Source organism: Ursus maritimus, unplaced genomic scaffold (assembly GCF_017311325.1).
Source record: "Ursus maritimus isolate PB19 unplaced genomic scaffold, ASM1731132v1 scaffold_5, whole genome shotgun sequence".
Classification (NCBI taxonomy): Eukaryota; Metazoa; Chordata; class Mammalia; order Carnivora; family Ursidae; genus Ursus; species Ursus maritimus.
In genome coordinates, this window is record NW_024426663.1 from 33,961,874 (window position 1) to 33,975,070 (window position 13,197).

Sequence of the window (13,197 nt, forward strand, 5' to 3'; positions counted from 1 at the left end):
CTTGCGGACAAGGAAAGGAAGGAAAGCACCCAGAGCAGCAGATTTTGTTTTCTACCTTCTGCATCTGCATGAGTGGCCTTCAAAAAGGCAGTTCAGTTCTTTCAAAAGAAGTTGGAGAACCACTGTTCTGATCCATCATGCATCTGCACTTTGTTGGAAACATAAATGACAAAATGACAAAAAGAAAGAAACAAATAAAACATGTTTACTTTTTTATGCCGAGATAATATTTTCAGTACTTCAAATCTCTGCCTACAGAGAAGACACATTCCTTCCTTTAGATCTCTTTGTTCCTTCTAATTTTGACAGCCATCCCCAAAATAAGCAAATTAAAAAATTAGAAACGCATCGCACGATACAGTCTAACAAAAGGGTTATATTGAGGGGACACCAGATGGTGAGGGGTGGACTCTGGTGTCTAGTGGCCTGAGGTCATTATCCCAGCTCCAGTACCTGTTAGCTGTGTGCCTTGGCCAAGTGCCTTAATCCCTCAGTTTGTCCATCTGTAAAATGAGGGTGATAACAGCACCCATCTCATGGGATTGATGTGAGAATTAAATGTGATACTCTGCGGCATTTGGACAGTATCTTCCATGTTATAATGCTCCATAAATATTAAACAAGTAATCACACACTTACTATTAAAGTGAAGCACACTTTGAGCCACTGCTTTTCAGGTCAGCCTTTCTCCTTTTCCACAGCTTGCATTCAAAAGAAGCTGTAATAGGTTTGCAAGTTGTGCCTTGTGTTTAAAAATCCCTGTGTAATAGGAACACTATCTCATGAGCCCATCTCTACCGGCCCCACCTCTGAGCGTGGACACAATCCAGGCCCTCCCTGATGTCACTGGGGACATTTCACTTGGAGGTCGCTTAAAATGACAAGACCCGAACAAAGTAGAAGCACATCCATCCTCACACGGGCCCGGGTGGGGGTTCATCTGGGCAGGGCGCACCACCGCGACTAACCTGTCTTATCCTCATCATTGTTTCTGACAGCTGTGTGGGAAGGAATTCAACCGGATGCACAACCTAATGGGCCACATGCACCTGCACTCCGACAGCAAACCCTTCAAGTGTCTCTACTGTCCGAGCAAATTCACCCTAAAGGGGAACCTGACACGCCACATGAAAGTCAAGCATGGGGTCATGGAGTGGGGCCTCCATTCTCAAGGTAATCACTCTTCTAGGAAGCACCCAAGGCTGCTGAGGCCAGTGGATCACAAAATGGAGCTGAACTTGTTGTAGGGGGCTTTACTTTGGGGGGCAATTCCTATCACTGAAAAGGGATTATAATTTTCAAGACCATAGCAGAGGAGAAGGAAGAGGCTTATAATATTACTATAACAAATACAATGCTAACATCTGAAGGCAGTACGTAAAGTGAATTATAGAGGAGAAACTGGACCATCAGAATGATGCTAGTCAGTACTGTTATTAGTTTTTGCTCCAGACACCACATCAGGTGCCTTGTTTCCTTCAATCTTTAAACAACTCAAGGTGAGAGGAACTTCTATTACCCCCATTTTACAGATGGGGTAACTGAGGCTTCAAGATACTGATTTGCCCAAAGCCGCTCAACTCAAAAGTGGCAGAATCAAGATTTGAACAGAGACCTTCCTGTCCCTAAAGACTTTATTGGATCCTTTTCCTCACACTGCTGTTAAAGGATGTGATTTTTCTTTCCTTTCTAAAAAACAGGACTGTAAGCTCTGCATTAGCAGAAGTGTGTCTCTAGCAGGCTAGTTCTCCTCGTGTTCACAACCAGATGCACCCAGGGACAGTTTTCCTGCTTGGTAGGGCTAATGGGCCCAAATGCAGAGCTGGGGCCTCCACCTCCCCACTGAGTCCTCACTGAACTGATAAACAGTTCCTGCCTCTTTCATTTTCTCAGTCCCAGGGCCTTTGGCTGTGAAGAGTTTATGTTCCCGATCCACTAAATTCAGCAGGTTGCTCTTTAGTTACTTAATCCAGTGGTCCCTCAACAAACAGAAATGCACCTCTATCCCGAACAGCACGCTACGTGCTGCCGAAGAGATCAGAGAAGTGAGACCATCTTTGCTCCCTGGAAGGTCTGTGTGCAGGGAGAGCAGACACATGCATATGTAACTTTAAAAATCCTATGAACTTCTGTTTTCTGATACTGGTGTGACTAAAGCACAGGGCTATGCACTTTAGAAATACTATTGTTTGTGACCACAATTTCACAAAATAGCCTGTGTTATTCCCATGTTATATAAGAGGAGACCAAGACCAAGAGGCGTTATAAACTTTTCGATGTCAAACACCAAGTCTGAAGGCAGAACTGGGATTCCAACTCCAGTATTTCTGAATGAAGCTGGCGCTCACTACACTAGGTGAACACACGGGGTGATTGGTTCCTGTTGGTCGCTTCTCCTACCCTTCTCAGAGAGGTGGTCAAATAGGCACACGTATTCATAAATACAATATACACACATACCCACAGCATGAAACAGAATGATTATAGTTTTCCTATTTTTCACAGTACCCACTGAGCTTACACTGCTCCTGAGTGACAGGGAGCTGTGGTGATCACAAAACAAAGCCTAGAGTTTATGCAAAAGCTCTGAAAAAATTCTAGTTAAAAAACAAAAGCAGTTTTCTTTCCCTGAGATTGGTTTTCTCCTGAATTATTCTTTGCAGCTCTAGTTGCCTGAGCCAATTTTCAACATAGGCCTGGATTTTTCCGGAATAGATGAAGTTTGTTCAATCATTGGGGCTGGGGACAGGAGGCAATGAGGAGACAGTCCTCCATTTGAAAGCCTAACCTGGTCACTGTGTCTTACCCCATATGGGGGCTCAAATCCTAAAAGGCACTTAACGACTCTGTCATTCTTTTGGGAAAATAAAGAGCATCACTATATATCAGAGAGATGCTTTGAAAGTTAACAGGCTTTCAACAATTTAAATGTTTTCATCTACAAAAGGTGTTAGCACTTTTTCACTCTAGTGTTTGAAATGGCTCAAAAATCATGACTCAGATTAAAAAGATCCTCCCCGTGCCCCTTATATGATTAAAGCTAAAGACAGCTTCATTGCCTGACAATATCATAAGGCAGGCTGAGTTGGACACCTGCCTCTTTTATGTGCCCCCACCCTGGGAGCCTGATTGTCCCCACCTCCTCCTCAGAGCCTGACTGCTGGCTCACCAGGAGCAGAGACCTTCAAGATCAAATCAGGTGTAGTGTTACCATGTGTTTGTTGGCTCCTGAAAGTCCCTCCCTGCAGGGCCCTCAAACTGAAACTAAAAGTGAGACCCTTTCGCATTACTGTGCCCAACCACAGGGATACTCGTGGTTAGACACAGGGGTTTTGGATCTCTCTGTGCCCTCTCTATCTCTGCTTAGGGGCCCAGTTATGGAGAGGCTTCCTTGGCCCCAAATGGTATACATATTTTTTTCAAGATGAAAATACATTTGTTATGGTTTTACTTTTTTCTTATGGTAAAATATATGCTCACTGAAAATAATAAGAAATATATTAGAAGTGAAAAGAAAAATGTCAGAATCACCTGATGTTTGAGATTTTGACATAAATTCTTTTAGATATTTTTTGATAAAGATAGATAAAATTGGGACTACACTATAAACATATATGATAAATATATGTTTTTTACTTAAAATATATAGAATACTTTTTTATGGCTATCAGTAGGTCTCTACATCTTCTACACGTGGTTCATTGTATTATTTATCTAAACAAACCTCTATCATTTCAGTTTCACTGCAAAAAAAATGTGATGAGCATCCTTATACACTTTGTGCACCTGTCTGACTATTTTCATAGTTTAAATTCTCAATGGTATAATTGCTCAGTCAGAGCTAAGCTTATTTTATTTTATTTATTTATTTTTTATTTATTTTTTTTAAAGATTTTTTATTTATTTATTCAACAGAGACAGAGACAGCCAGCGAGAGAGGGAACACAAGCAGGGGGAGTGGGAGAGGAAGAAGCAGGCTCATAGCGGAGGAGCCTGATGTGGGGCTCGATCCCATAACGCCGGGATCACGCCCTGAGCCGAAGGCAGACGCTTAACCGCTGTGCCACCCAGGCGCCCCTAAGCTTATTTTAAGCTTTTGGTACATGTTGCCAAATTTACCTTAAAGGAGTTATACTGATGTAAACTACATCTGTGACAAGGCCCATCTCTCCACAGCCTTACTGGGAATTTATTTTAATTTTTAAAAATTTTTAATTTTAATTTAATTTTTTTTAACTAGGCTCCATAAACAGTGTGGGGCTTGAATTCACAACCCTGAGATCAAGACCTGAGCTGAAATCAAGAGTTGGATGCTTAACCGACTGAGCCACCCAGGCGCCCCTGGGAATTTATTTTTAAAATGTAAAATCAAACTATATTAAATGGCCCTGGGTACCACCCAATGTCCCATTCTCACAGCTTTTCCTGGGGCTGAATGTTGCTTTTGCTCTCACAGGTTTTGGAAGGGGGAGAATTGCCCTGGCCCAGACGGCGGGAGTGCTGAGGAGTCTGGAGCAGGATGAGCCCTTTGACCTTTCCCAGAAGCGTGGGGCAAAGGGGCCAGTGTTCCAGTCAGATGGGGAGAGCGCCCGGGGCAGCTCCTGCCATGAGGAAGAGGAGGAGGACAACAGCTATGAGGTGGGGCGAGACAGCCCGGGCCTGGCCCCCCAGAGCAGGCAGCCCCTCACACCCCACGATCTACCCACCCAGCCTGAGCAGTCTCCCAGGGCACTCAAAGACACCTGTGAGGAGGAGGAGGAGGAGGAGGAAGAGGAGGAGGAGGACAAGCCCAAAGGAGAGCACCAGGAGAGGAGCAAGGACAGCCTCAGGGCAGAGGGCAGCCAAGAGAGAGAATTCGCCTGCAGAGAAGAGTGTCTCCGCCTCAGGGCTCTGCAGAGTGCCCGGCGGGGCCCCTCCTTTTCCGATTACTTGTACTTCAAGCACAGAGATGAGAGTTTAAAAGAATTACTGGAGAGGAAAATGGAAAAACAAGCAGTGCTTTTAGGTATCTAAGTGGACAGTTTTAAAATTGCATTTGGAAAATGAGAATTAGGCAGTTCAAATATAGCTTTCTGCATGAGCTGTCATTTGCTGGAGACTGGCGAATGGTGCAAATCTTTAAAAATGGCTCAGATTAAATGAGCAGGGATTTGTCCTCAGTAATGTAAACGCTTCTCAGGTCACTCCTTGGGCCCTTGATTTCTACCACACATGCAGGGTCCTCCTCAGTGCTCTTTTATGCATCTCCAGTATAACAGACTGTACGTATTCCAGATACCTAATCGTAAGCTGATGCTCAGGTGCTTTTAGAAATTCTGTTTTCCTCTGACTAATATGCAGTACATGGTAAACTTCTTTTTAGTTGCAAAAATATAGTGCTTGACATGTTACCTTATTAATGATGATTTAGTTGCATGTGTGGAAGTTATAATATTTTTCCAGGTAGATGAAAACATTAGTAGTTGTATATATGAAAATCACCTTTATTAAATAATCCAACATACCAGAAACGACAAGGAGAGTGAGGTATTGAAGAGGATATTCTCAAGTAGTTGCTGCAAATATAAGAGAGAATTTCAAGAAAATATGAATAATTTTAACTAATGAAAAACCAGCAGTACTTAGATTCCTGCCTGGGTCTGCTTTGATCCGCATCAGCTCCCTTCATCAGATGTGGCACTTGGAGCGTATTTTCAGATGGCCCCAAAGTGGTCAGCGTCTGCAGGCTAACCCCTTGTGTCCTGAGCAGAGCTCCTTCCTTGGTGACCTTGCTCTGAGGCCCTGTGCCCCATAAAGTAGCTGCAGAAGGAGTTGTCGCCTTATGAGCAGCGGCTTTCCCCTCAGTGCTGGAGCTAGGGGTGTGGGGAGGAAGTCTTGCAATCTAAGTGCTGCTTATTTAGAATATTCGAATAACCATGAGCTAATTACTGGTAAGGGAAGTTCTGCACTGTTCTCAATGCTGCCTGCACGTTAGAATCATCTAGAGGAACTTGAAAAAAAAACACCAATGCTGAGGCCTCGACCTCTGAGATTGTGATTTAATTTGGTCTAGAGTGGAGCCCCAACTTTGTGTTTTTTTTTTTTTTTTTTTTTTAAGATTTTATTTATTTAACCGAGATAGAGACAGCCAGTGAGAGAGGGAACACAAGCAGGGGGAGTGGGAGAGGAAGAAGCAGGCTCATAATGGAGGAGCCTGATGTGGGGCTCGATCCCACAACGCCGGGATCACACCCTGAGCCGAAGGCAGACGTTTAACCGCTGTGCCACCCAGGCGCCCCAACTTTGGTATTTTTTAAAAGATTCCTCCAGATGATTCTTCTGTGCGGCCGGGATTGAGAAAAACTGACTCAGCTAATATGGTGGCTCCCAAGACCCCTCCCTTGGAATCCATAAATACGTGTTTCTGGCTTCAGACTCATTAAACTATAGAGCAGGAGACTTTGAAATCATACTGTTGACTTAGAGCTTCTTACTTGTTCTGTAAGAGCCTCACAAGGACACAAACACATGCACACATGTGCACACACTCTCTCTCTCTCTCTCTCACACACACACACACACACACTGTATAAACACACATTCCTTGTATTAGAAGATGATGCCTGTGATGTTTATGGTCACTTAATATGTTTAAAAATACATAGCCAGCCTACAGTGACTCATTATTTCTTCCTAGATGCTTGAATCATGATTCTAGTGAGTGGCGATGACTGTCATGGGTGAGTTGAACCCAGCTGTAGGCGCTCCTTAGGCACGGGTGCCAAGTAAAGCGGTGCTCATGGGATGTCGCAGACCTGTGACTGACCATAAGCAGTGACCCTCTGGTACTGTGTCTATGTTTATGTAAAAACTGCCTCTTGGTTGGTAGTTTCAACTCTTATTTGTAGAGCTAGGTACTGTTTATTGTGTTGCTTTCTCTCCTTTTGAAGTTCCAGTACATTTCTTGAGAAGCCCTGGCCCATCTCTGACTGCTGGATGCCCGCTTTTTCTCTTGGCCAAGGTGCTTCCCCCTGAGCCTCACCGACTTCTAATCATCCCCCTGTGGGCTTTGTCAATCCCTAACATTTCTCCTGCCCCCTCGCCTAAAGCTCTTTCTTTCAGCCTTGCCACCCCTGCAAATGCCAAAGCTGTTTGGGTTTCCAACCACCACCAGTGTCCTGAGCTCAGGCTCCTGCAAAGGGGATGCTGAAGGGAATAGAGTGGGTTTCTATGGGTACAAGCACAACTCTATGTCAGGAAACTGTCCCAAGTCCTCGGAGAGGCAAATTGCCTTCCATTCATTATTGATATAGCTCAGTAGTGCCTCCGATAAAATCATGCAGGAGGCTGGCAGCATGGTCTGTGAGGCCTCCAGCTCTCGGGGTCCTATTACAAGTTCATTCTTTCAGTAGCCTATAGTAGTTGAAGACATAGGTTCTGGGTATGCCTTGCTGGAACCAGGAAATCTAGAATAGCAAGCTCTAGTCTTTTCCCACCAAATTAATCATGTGGGAATGTTTGAGAATCAAGTTCATGTTGAGTTGGAGAGAGTATGTTCTAGAATGATGGTTTCCAAATTGTGGATTGAGGAGCCAGAGGTCCCTCCTAGGCCCCTCCAAAGCTGCTAGGGGAGAAGGAGAAACTCTCAGCTCACACCCACGTCACTCAAAGTGGCTCACATTTCATCTGTTTTTCGTGTTAGCCTTCCAAGTAAAATTTCATTTTGAGGGAGAAAAAAATGTCTAAGAAAAGTAATTTAAAAAGTGTTAGGAAATGTATTATAAAGCCTGTTTTTAGTTCTTGACTCTGGGTGTGAGAGACTTAATTAGATCTAGCCTGATGGTAAATATACACTGAATTTGTGAGAATTAAGGCTTAAGTCATGGTTTTTTATGTTGTTGAGTGACCAACACCCTGATTTGCCTGGACCAACCCTGGTTTATACCAGGATAATTACTAAGAGTATCACCTCAACTCTCAAAAGTATCCCAGTTTGGGTGATAAATTATATGGACACCTATGCGTAAGTGTGGAGCTAAGGGAAGGGTTGGCCAACCTTGCCTACTGGACTAATTAACAAGAATGAAAACCTGAAGGACAGCCCATGGAGATCACCCTGAGAGAATTAAGGGGTAAAACCATCCAAGGTTATCAGCACTCTAAGGGCTAGGGCAGCATAACATTCGCCTTCTTGTGACATTCTGAAAAAGGTCACTACTGAATGCTTTCCAGGCTTTTGACCACTGTCACTCTGAAATAGCCAACTGACCAGCCAAGTGGCATATTTTTCTTTTATCCCTTTTATTCAGGCCTATGATTACCTCCCTCTTTTTGCTTTCTAATTCTTCTTTAATTCTTTCTCTTTAAAAAATTTGACTCCTCATTGGCCATGAGACTGAGGCTGACCTTTCATAACCCCACAAGGGTAACTGGTATATTTGTATATGAGTAGCTGCATGAGAAAGTCCAGTGTGCATACTATATTTATTAAGCCCTAAAGGCATTTAATAAAATAATAACATCGCATTTTGAATCATGATCTTTGTCTGCTTTGCTGGAACAAAATGTAACAGAGCTAACATTTAAAATCCTTTGCATATTTGGACAACATTACACCAAATGTTGATTTTGTACAGAATTCTGGCTTGCTATTTAAATACTAAAACTCCAAGTATGTAGTAACCCAAGTTGTGAATATCGCTTTCTGCTTCGGTGAAAAAGCAGTTTACCTGAAAATAGCATGTAACCTATGTTTTGTTAATTTAAGCAAATAAAGACATGTTGAAAAGGCTGAGTTGATTATTTGTAAATACCTGAAATTTTGCAAGGAAACTGCCATTATCAGTGTCTCACTCCTGCCCTCATCCCTTCTGCCAGGGTGGTTCCCTCTGGGGCTTCAACCCCTGGGAGATAGATGTTGGATTCTCCCTCCCTCAAGGCTTCAGAAAGGATTCCTGCACCTCAGACCATCTGCATCCTCATCCTCTTTTTCTTTTCCATTCAGAAAAACTAGTTCTGGAAGGGTGTCATGAGGAAGTGGGAAGTGAGCAGCAAGATTGCCTTATTCTGCGTCAAGTTCTTTGTAGGATAAAGTTGAACCCAGAGGCCATGTACTATACTGGGCATGAGCATAGGTTCTGGTGTCCGCTTCCTGGGTTCAAAGCCCAACTCTCCTACTTGCAATCTTTGGGACCTGTGACCAGTTTGTGAACCTCTCTGTGCCTCTGTTTCCTTACCTATAAAATGAGATTAGGAACCTTCCTCACCAAGTTGTTTGTAGGTTAAATGAGTTAATATATGCAAGACACTTGAAAAGTGCCTGGCTCATGGTGCGTGCTATGTAAGAATTTGCCATTATCATCACCAACAAAGTGGCCAGAGGACAGAACACCCAGCTCTCCCTTCTCAGCTCACAAAGCTGTGTCGACATGGAAAGTCACCATTTCTGAGAGGGCTTCCCTTTTAAATATCAGACACTGTTCTAAGCCAAGCATGGTGCCAGGTGATCACACGCTTGATTTTATTCAAACCTCGCACAACCCTGAGAGGCAAATGTTGTTATTTCAGAGTGAAATAAGTTGCTCCAAACGACCTAGTTAGCAAGTTCCTCATTTGCTGCCATAGCATGCACCAGGTTGGTTTCTTTGGAAGTAGATGATGAGACAAATCTGGGTGCAAGATATTTAATAGGGATTAGCACCAGCGAAAAGAAAGGGGAGGAAAGAAGGCTGAGTAAAGAGAGAGGACAAACTGTGATGCAGGCCTGACCAAGCCTCACTCAACATAGCAGGTGCCTCACAGCAAAGATTGCCCATCAGAATTGTGCCATGTTGAGCAGACATGCCTGGGTAGTTGCACACTCCTTCCTCACCCCACTCTGCTCAGTCACCAGGTGTGGGCTGTCCTGGAAAGGGCATGACCTCAGGACGGTGTGACTCTGTAGCAGGCACAGATGCTGAAGGAGCCAGTGGCTAGAGGCCGTCTACTGACTAACAGCTCGATATAAGCCCTTCCTTAAAGAGACGCTGTTTGACTCATCCCTGTGTCTATGACAGTCCACCCCTTACATTACTCCAGTCCACTTGTTCATGTACATTCATGGAGCATCTCCTTCAGGATACCAGTGGGCCTCTCTTTCTAAGGAAAATTAGAAGAGGAAGATGAGTGGGATAAACTTTAGCACCCACTGCTGTAATTAGTCTAGGACACAGCTGATACTCATCTTCTCCTTCCTCCATTACCGGTCTGGATCCCTGTCACTGTCAGATACCACCTCTGCCAGTCCCAGTGGCTTTTCAAGTAGTGTGATCCAGAGTCTCATCCCCAAGCGGTCTGAGCCCAGACCACCATGTTGCTATGGATTACACATTTGTGTCCTCCCACCTCAAATTTGTATGTTGAAGCCCTTACCTCTAGTGTGACAGTATTTGGAGGTAGGGTCTTTGGGAGGTAATTAGATTTAGATGAAGAAATGAACATGGAGGGCCCTCCATGATGGGATTAGTGCCCTTACAAGAAGAGGAGAAAACCAGGGCTCTCTCTTTCTTCACCATGTGAGGACACAGCAAGAAGGCAAACCAGGAAGTGGGCCCTCACCAGATACAGAACCTGCCAACACCTTCATCTTGAAATTCCTAACCTCCAGAACTGTGAGAAATAAATGTGTATTGCTTAAGCTACCCAGTCTACGATATTTTGTTATAGCTGCCCAAGTGGACTAAGACACATGCCGTTTTCCGAATAAGGTTTCTGTATTCATTTGTAGTCACAAGTGGGAAAGGAAGTGCCAAAAGAAACCCAAAGGGGTTACCTCGGTTCCACGTGTATTCCTCCATGACACATTTTGTAACAATAGCCTTCTCCCTCCTGATGATTGGGTTGATTACCTCTGCCAAAATGGTGACTCCATTCTTTGTCTGCTGGTCACCGGAGAGAAGGAACAAAAAATGCCCAGCTGGCAGCTGTAGCTTCTAATTCAATGGTACCCTTGCTATATTCCTAAGTGAAAGTTGTCTCCCTTTTAGAGGATGAGAATTTCTAACACTGCAGAACCCAGAGATACAGGGATGAGAAGTATAACTCTGTGTTACTGTGAGTGTTGACAAGGGGGTCCACTCCTGTCTCTACCCTTGGAAGTATGGGTCTGTTCCTATGACAAAAAAAACCACTGGATCTTCAAGATGGAAAGGACTCAATATAGTCAACTTTTCACTAAGTGACTGATTGATCTTCCTGAGCAATGGTGCCATATTGGAAGGTCAGCATCAGTCTTTGTTGCTGGAGTGCTGGATATTCAGTAGTGATAAGAGTTAGATCAGCCTTGGTAAGTGTACTTTATGCTGTTGGGCACACGTATAGCCTCCATATCTACCACTGTGGCTACTTCATTCATGTTTTGTTTGTTTGTTTGTTTTAGCACTAGAATGGCTGTTGATAGAGGGTTGAAGTCAACTGGCAAGGTCATTGTCTGCCTAATTTTTTAATGTCTCTTCCATGGTGCATGCTACCTGGTGGATGTTAACATGTGACACAAAGATTTTCATTCTTGTGTTCACTCTCATATGTCCATCCACCCTACAAAGAGAATAATAGTGAATACCTACTTTAACTAGAGTGGTCAGGAATTATCTCTCTGAAAAAGTGACATTTAATTTGAAAGCTTAAGCATATAAGGAGCCAGCCATGGGGAAAACCAGGGGAAGAGCATTCCAAACACAGCAGACAGCATGTGCAAAGGGCTGTGGTATAGGGAAGAGCACCAAGGAGAGAAGACAGTGTGACGGCACAGAGCAGCAGCGGGAGAGAGACGTAAGGAGAGGCTGACATGGAAAGCCACTGAGCAAGGGGGGTGAAATGATGAGATTTACAGGTTCTAAAGCTCATTCTGGCTATAGTGTGGAGGATGGGTTGGAAGGAAGCCAGGATGATGTTGGGAGGCCATTAAGAAGCAGTTTTAATAGTCTGTGAGAGATAACATTGGCCTTGATTAAGGAGGTAGCAAGGAAGAGTTAGAAGTGGATGGTTCCAAAGTTCTTTTGGGGGCCCAGTTGATTTGTTCTAGAGAAGGCTAATTGTCGTAATAACAAAAATGTATATTTTTCTAAGTACAAAATAAAATGCTGCTTAATACAAAGTCCATCTCCTCACATAACGATAGAAGGGATGAATTAGAGTCTCAGAGCTATCATAAAACCCATGCTCTTTACTCAGTTGGCAAGAGAGCATATTTACCAAGTAATGTATGTAAAATTAAGCCCATCTGGTTTCTCTGGGTTTTGTTCTGGGTTACAGTTGCTGATGAAATAAATAGGACCAAAGAAATCAGTGAAGCTTCTCGGACACAGATCCTGGGAAGGAATGGCAGAAGTGAGGACAAATGAGCACATAGTTAGAAATCCAAAAACCAAGGAAAGGCGCTTGAACTCCAAGACCATAAGTGACACTGCAAAGAGTCCTTTTTGTCTCTGTAGGCCCTGAGGACAGCTCTGATGCAGCCAGCAAAATAATGCATGTTAATAATAATGAACTTTCCTATTTATTAACTAGATGCACTCCAAATAACATGTTCCTTTTAAGCTCTTCAAAGGGTGACAGTACAGTCATCTGGAAATTTTTAATCCAGTGCACACATTCTTCTGCAACCATACAGAATAAATGAGATGTTGTCATATTTTAAGTCCCCAAATCAATTTGGTCCATGGCACCACAGACAGCACCTTAAGAAGAAATAAAACACAAAAATGTGCGGAAGGAATTGGCTCCTGTCCTTAAGAAACAAACAGTTCCCAGCAAAGCCTATGGAGGCTGGCAGGAACGTGGCTAATGGTTTTTCAAATCTCCAAAGCCTTAAAACTAAAAACCGTCTTCCCCGTGAAAACCCAGGTATGAACACAGCCTGAATCCCTGAAGGTCTGCCCCATTTCACAGTTTTGTACAGCAGAGCTGAGCCAAAAGTAACTTCCAGGCCCATTGCAAACTTGCTGGAGCAAGTGGAGGAAGACATGCTCATTTGATAGCTGGGGAGTGACCCTTATAGGGTCCCGGGGGACCCAGTATCAGTGGCGCTCACTGCTTCCTCTTCCCTTGATGCAACAATATATTAAGAGAGAGAAAAAAAGAGGAGGCTGGTTCTTTTCATGATTTTCCTTTTTAATTTTTGTTGAAAATGGAACTGTGTTCTCTTGATCCTTCAAACAAATGGAGGGGAAGTGGAAGCCC

The 13,197-nt window shown here is 43.7% G+C and overlaps 1 protein-coding gene and 1 long non-coding RNA gene across 4 annotated transcripts in view; one reads left to right on the forward strand and one right to left on the reverse strand.

Annotated features, from left to right (window-relative positions):
• LOC103663585 overlaps nucleotides 1-13,197 on the reverse strand; it is a 114,285-nt gene that overhangs the window by 66,243 nt on the left and 34,845 nt on the right. Inside the window, exon 1 of one of the 2 annotated variants that reach the window (XR_005832473.1) lies at nucleotides 56-186. The exons of the other annotated variant lie outside the window; for it this stretch is intronic. This is a non-coding gene — a long non-coding RNA (uncharacterized LOC103663585). Of the gene's footprint in view, nucleotides 1-55; nucleotides 187-13,197 lie in introns of those variants that run through there. 2 annotated transcript variants of the gene reach the window in all.
• ZNF366 (zinc finger protein 366) overlaps nucleotides 1-13,197 on the forward strand; it is a 77,616-nt gene that overhangs the window by 60,355 nt on the left and 4,064 nt on the right. Inside the window, exons 4-5 of one of the 2 annotated variants that reach the window (XM_040622194.1) lie at nucleotides 999-1,173; nucleotides 4,457-4,638. In XM_040622194.1, coding sequence (XP_040478128.1) covers nucleotides 999-1,173; nucleotides 4,457-4,638 — 357 coding nt within the window. Of the gene's footprint in view, nucleotides 1-998; nucleotides 1,174-4,456; nucleotides 6,105-13,197 lie in introns of those variants that run through there. The other variant, XM_008691311.2, reaches the window with a different exon arrangement.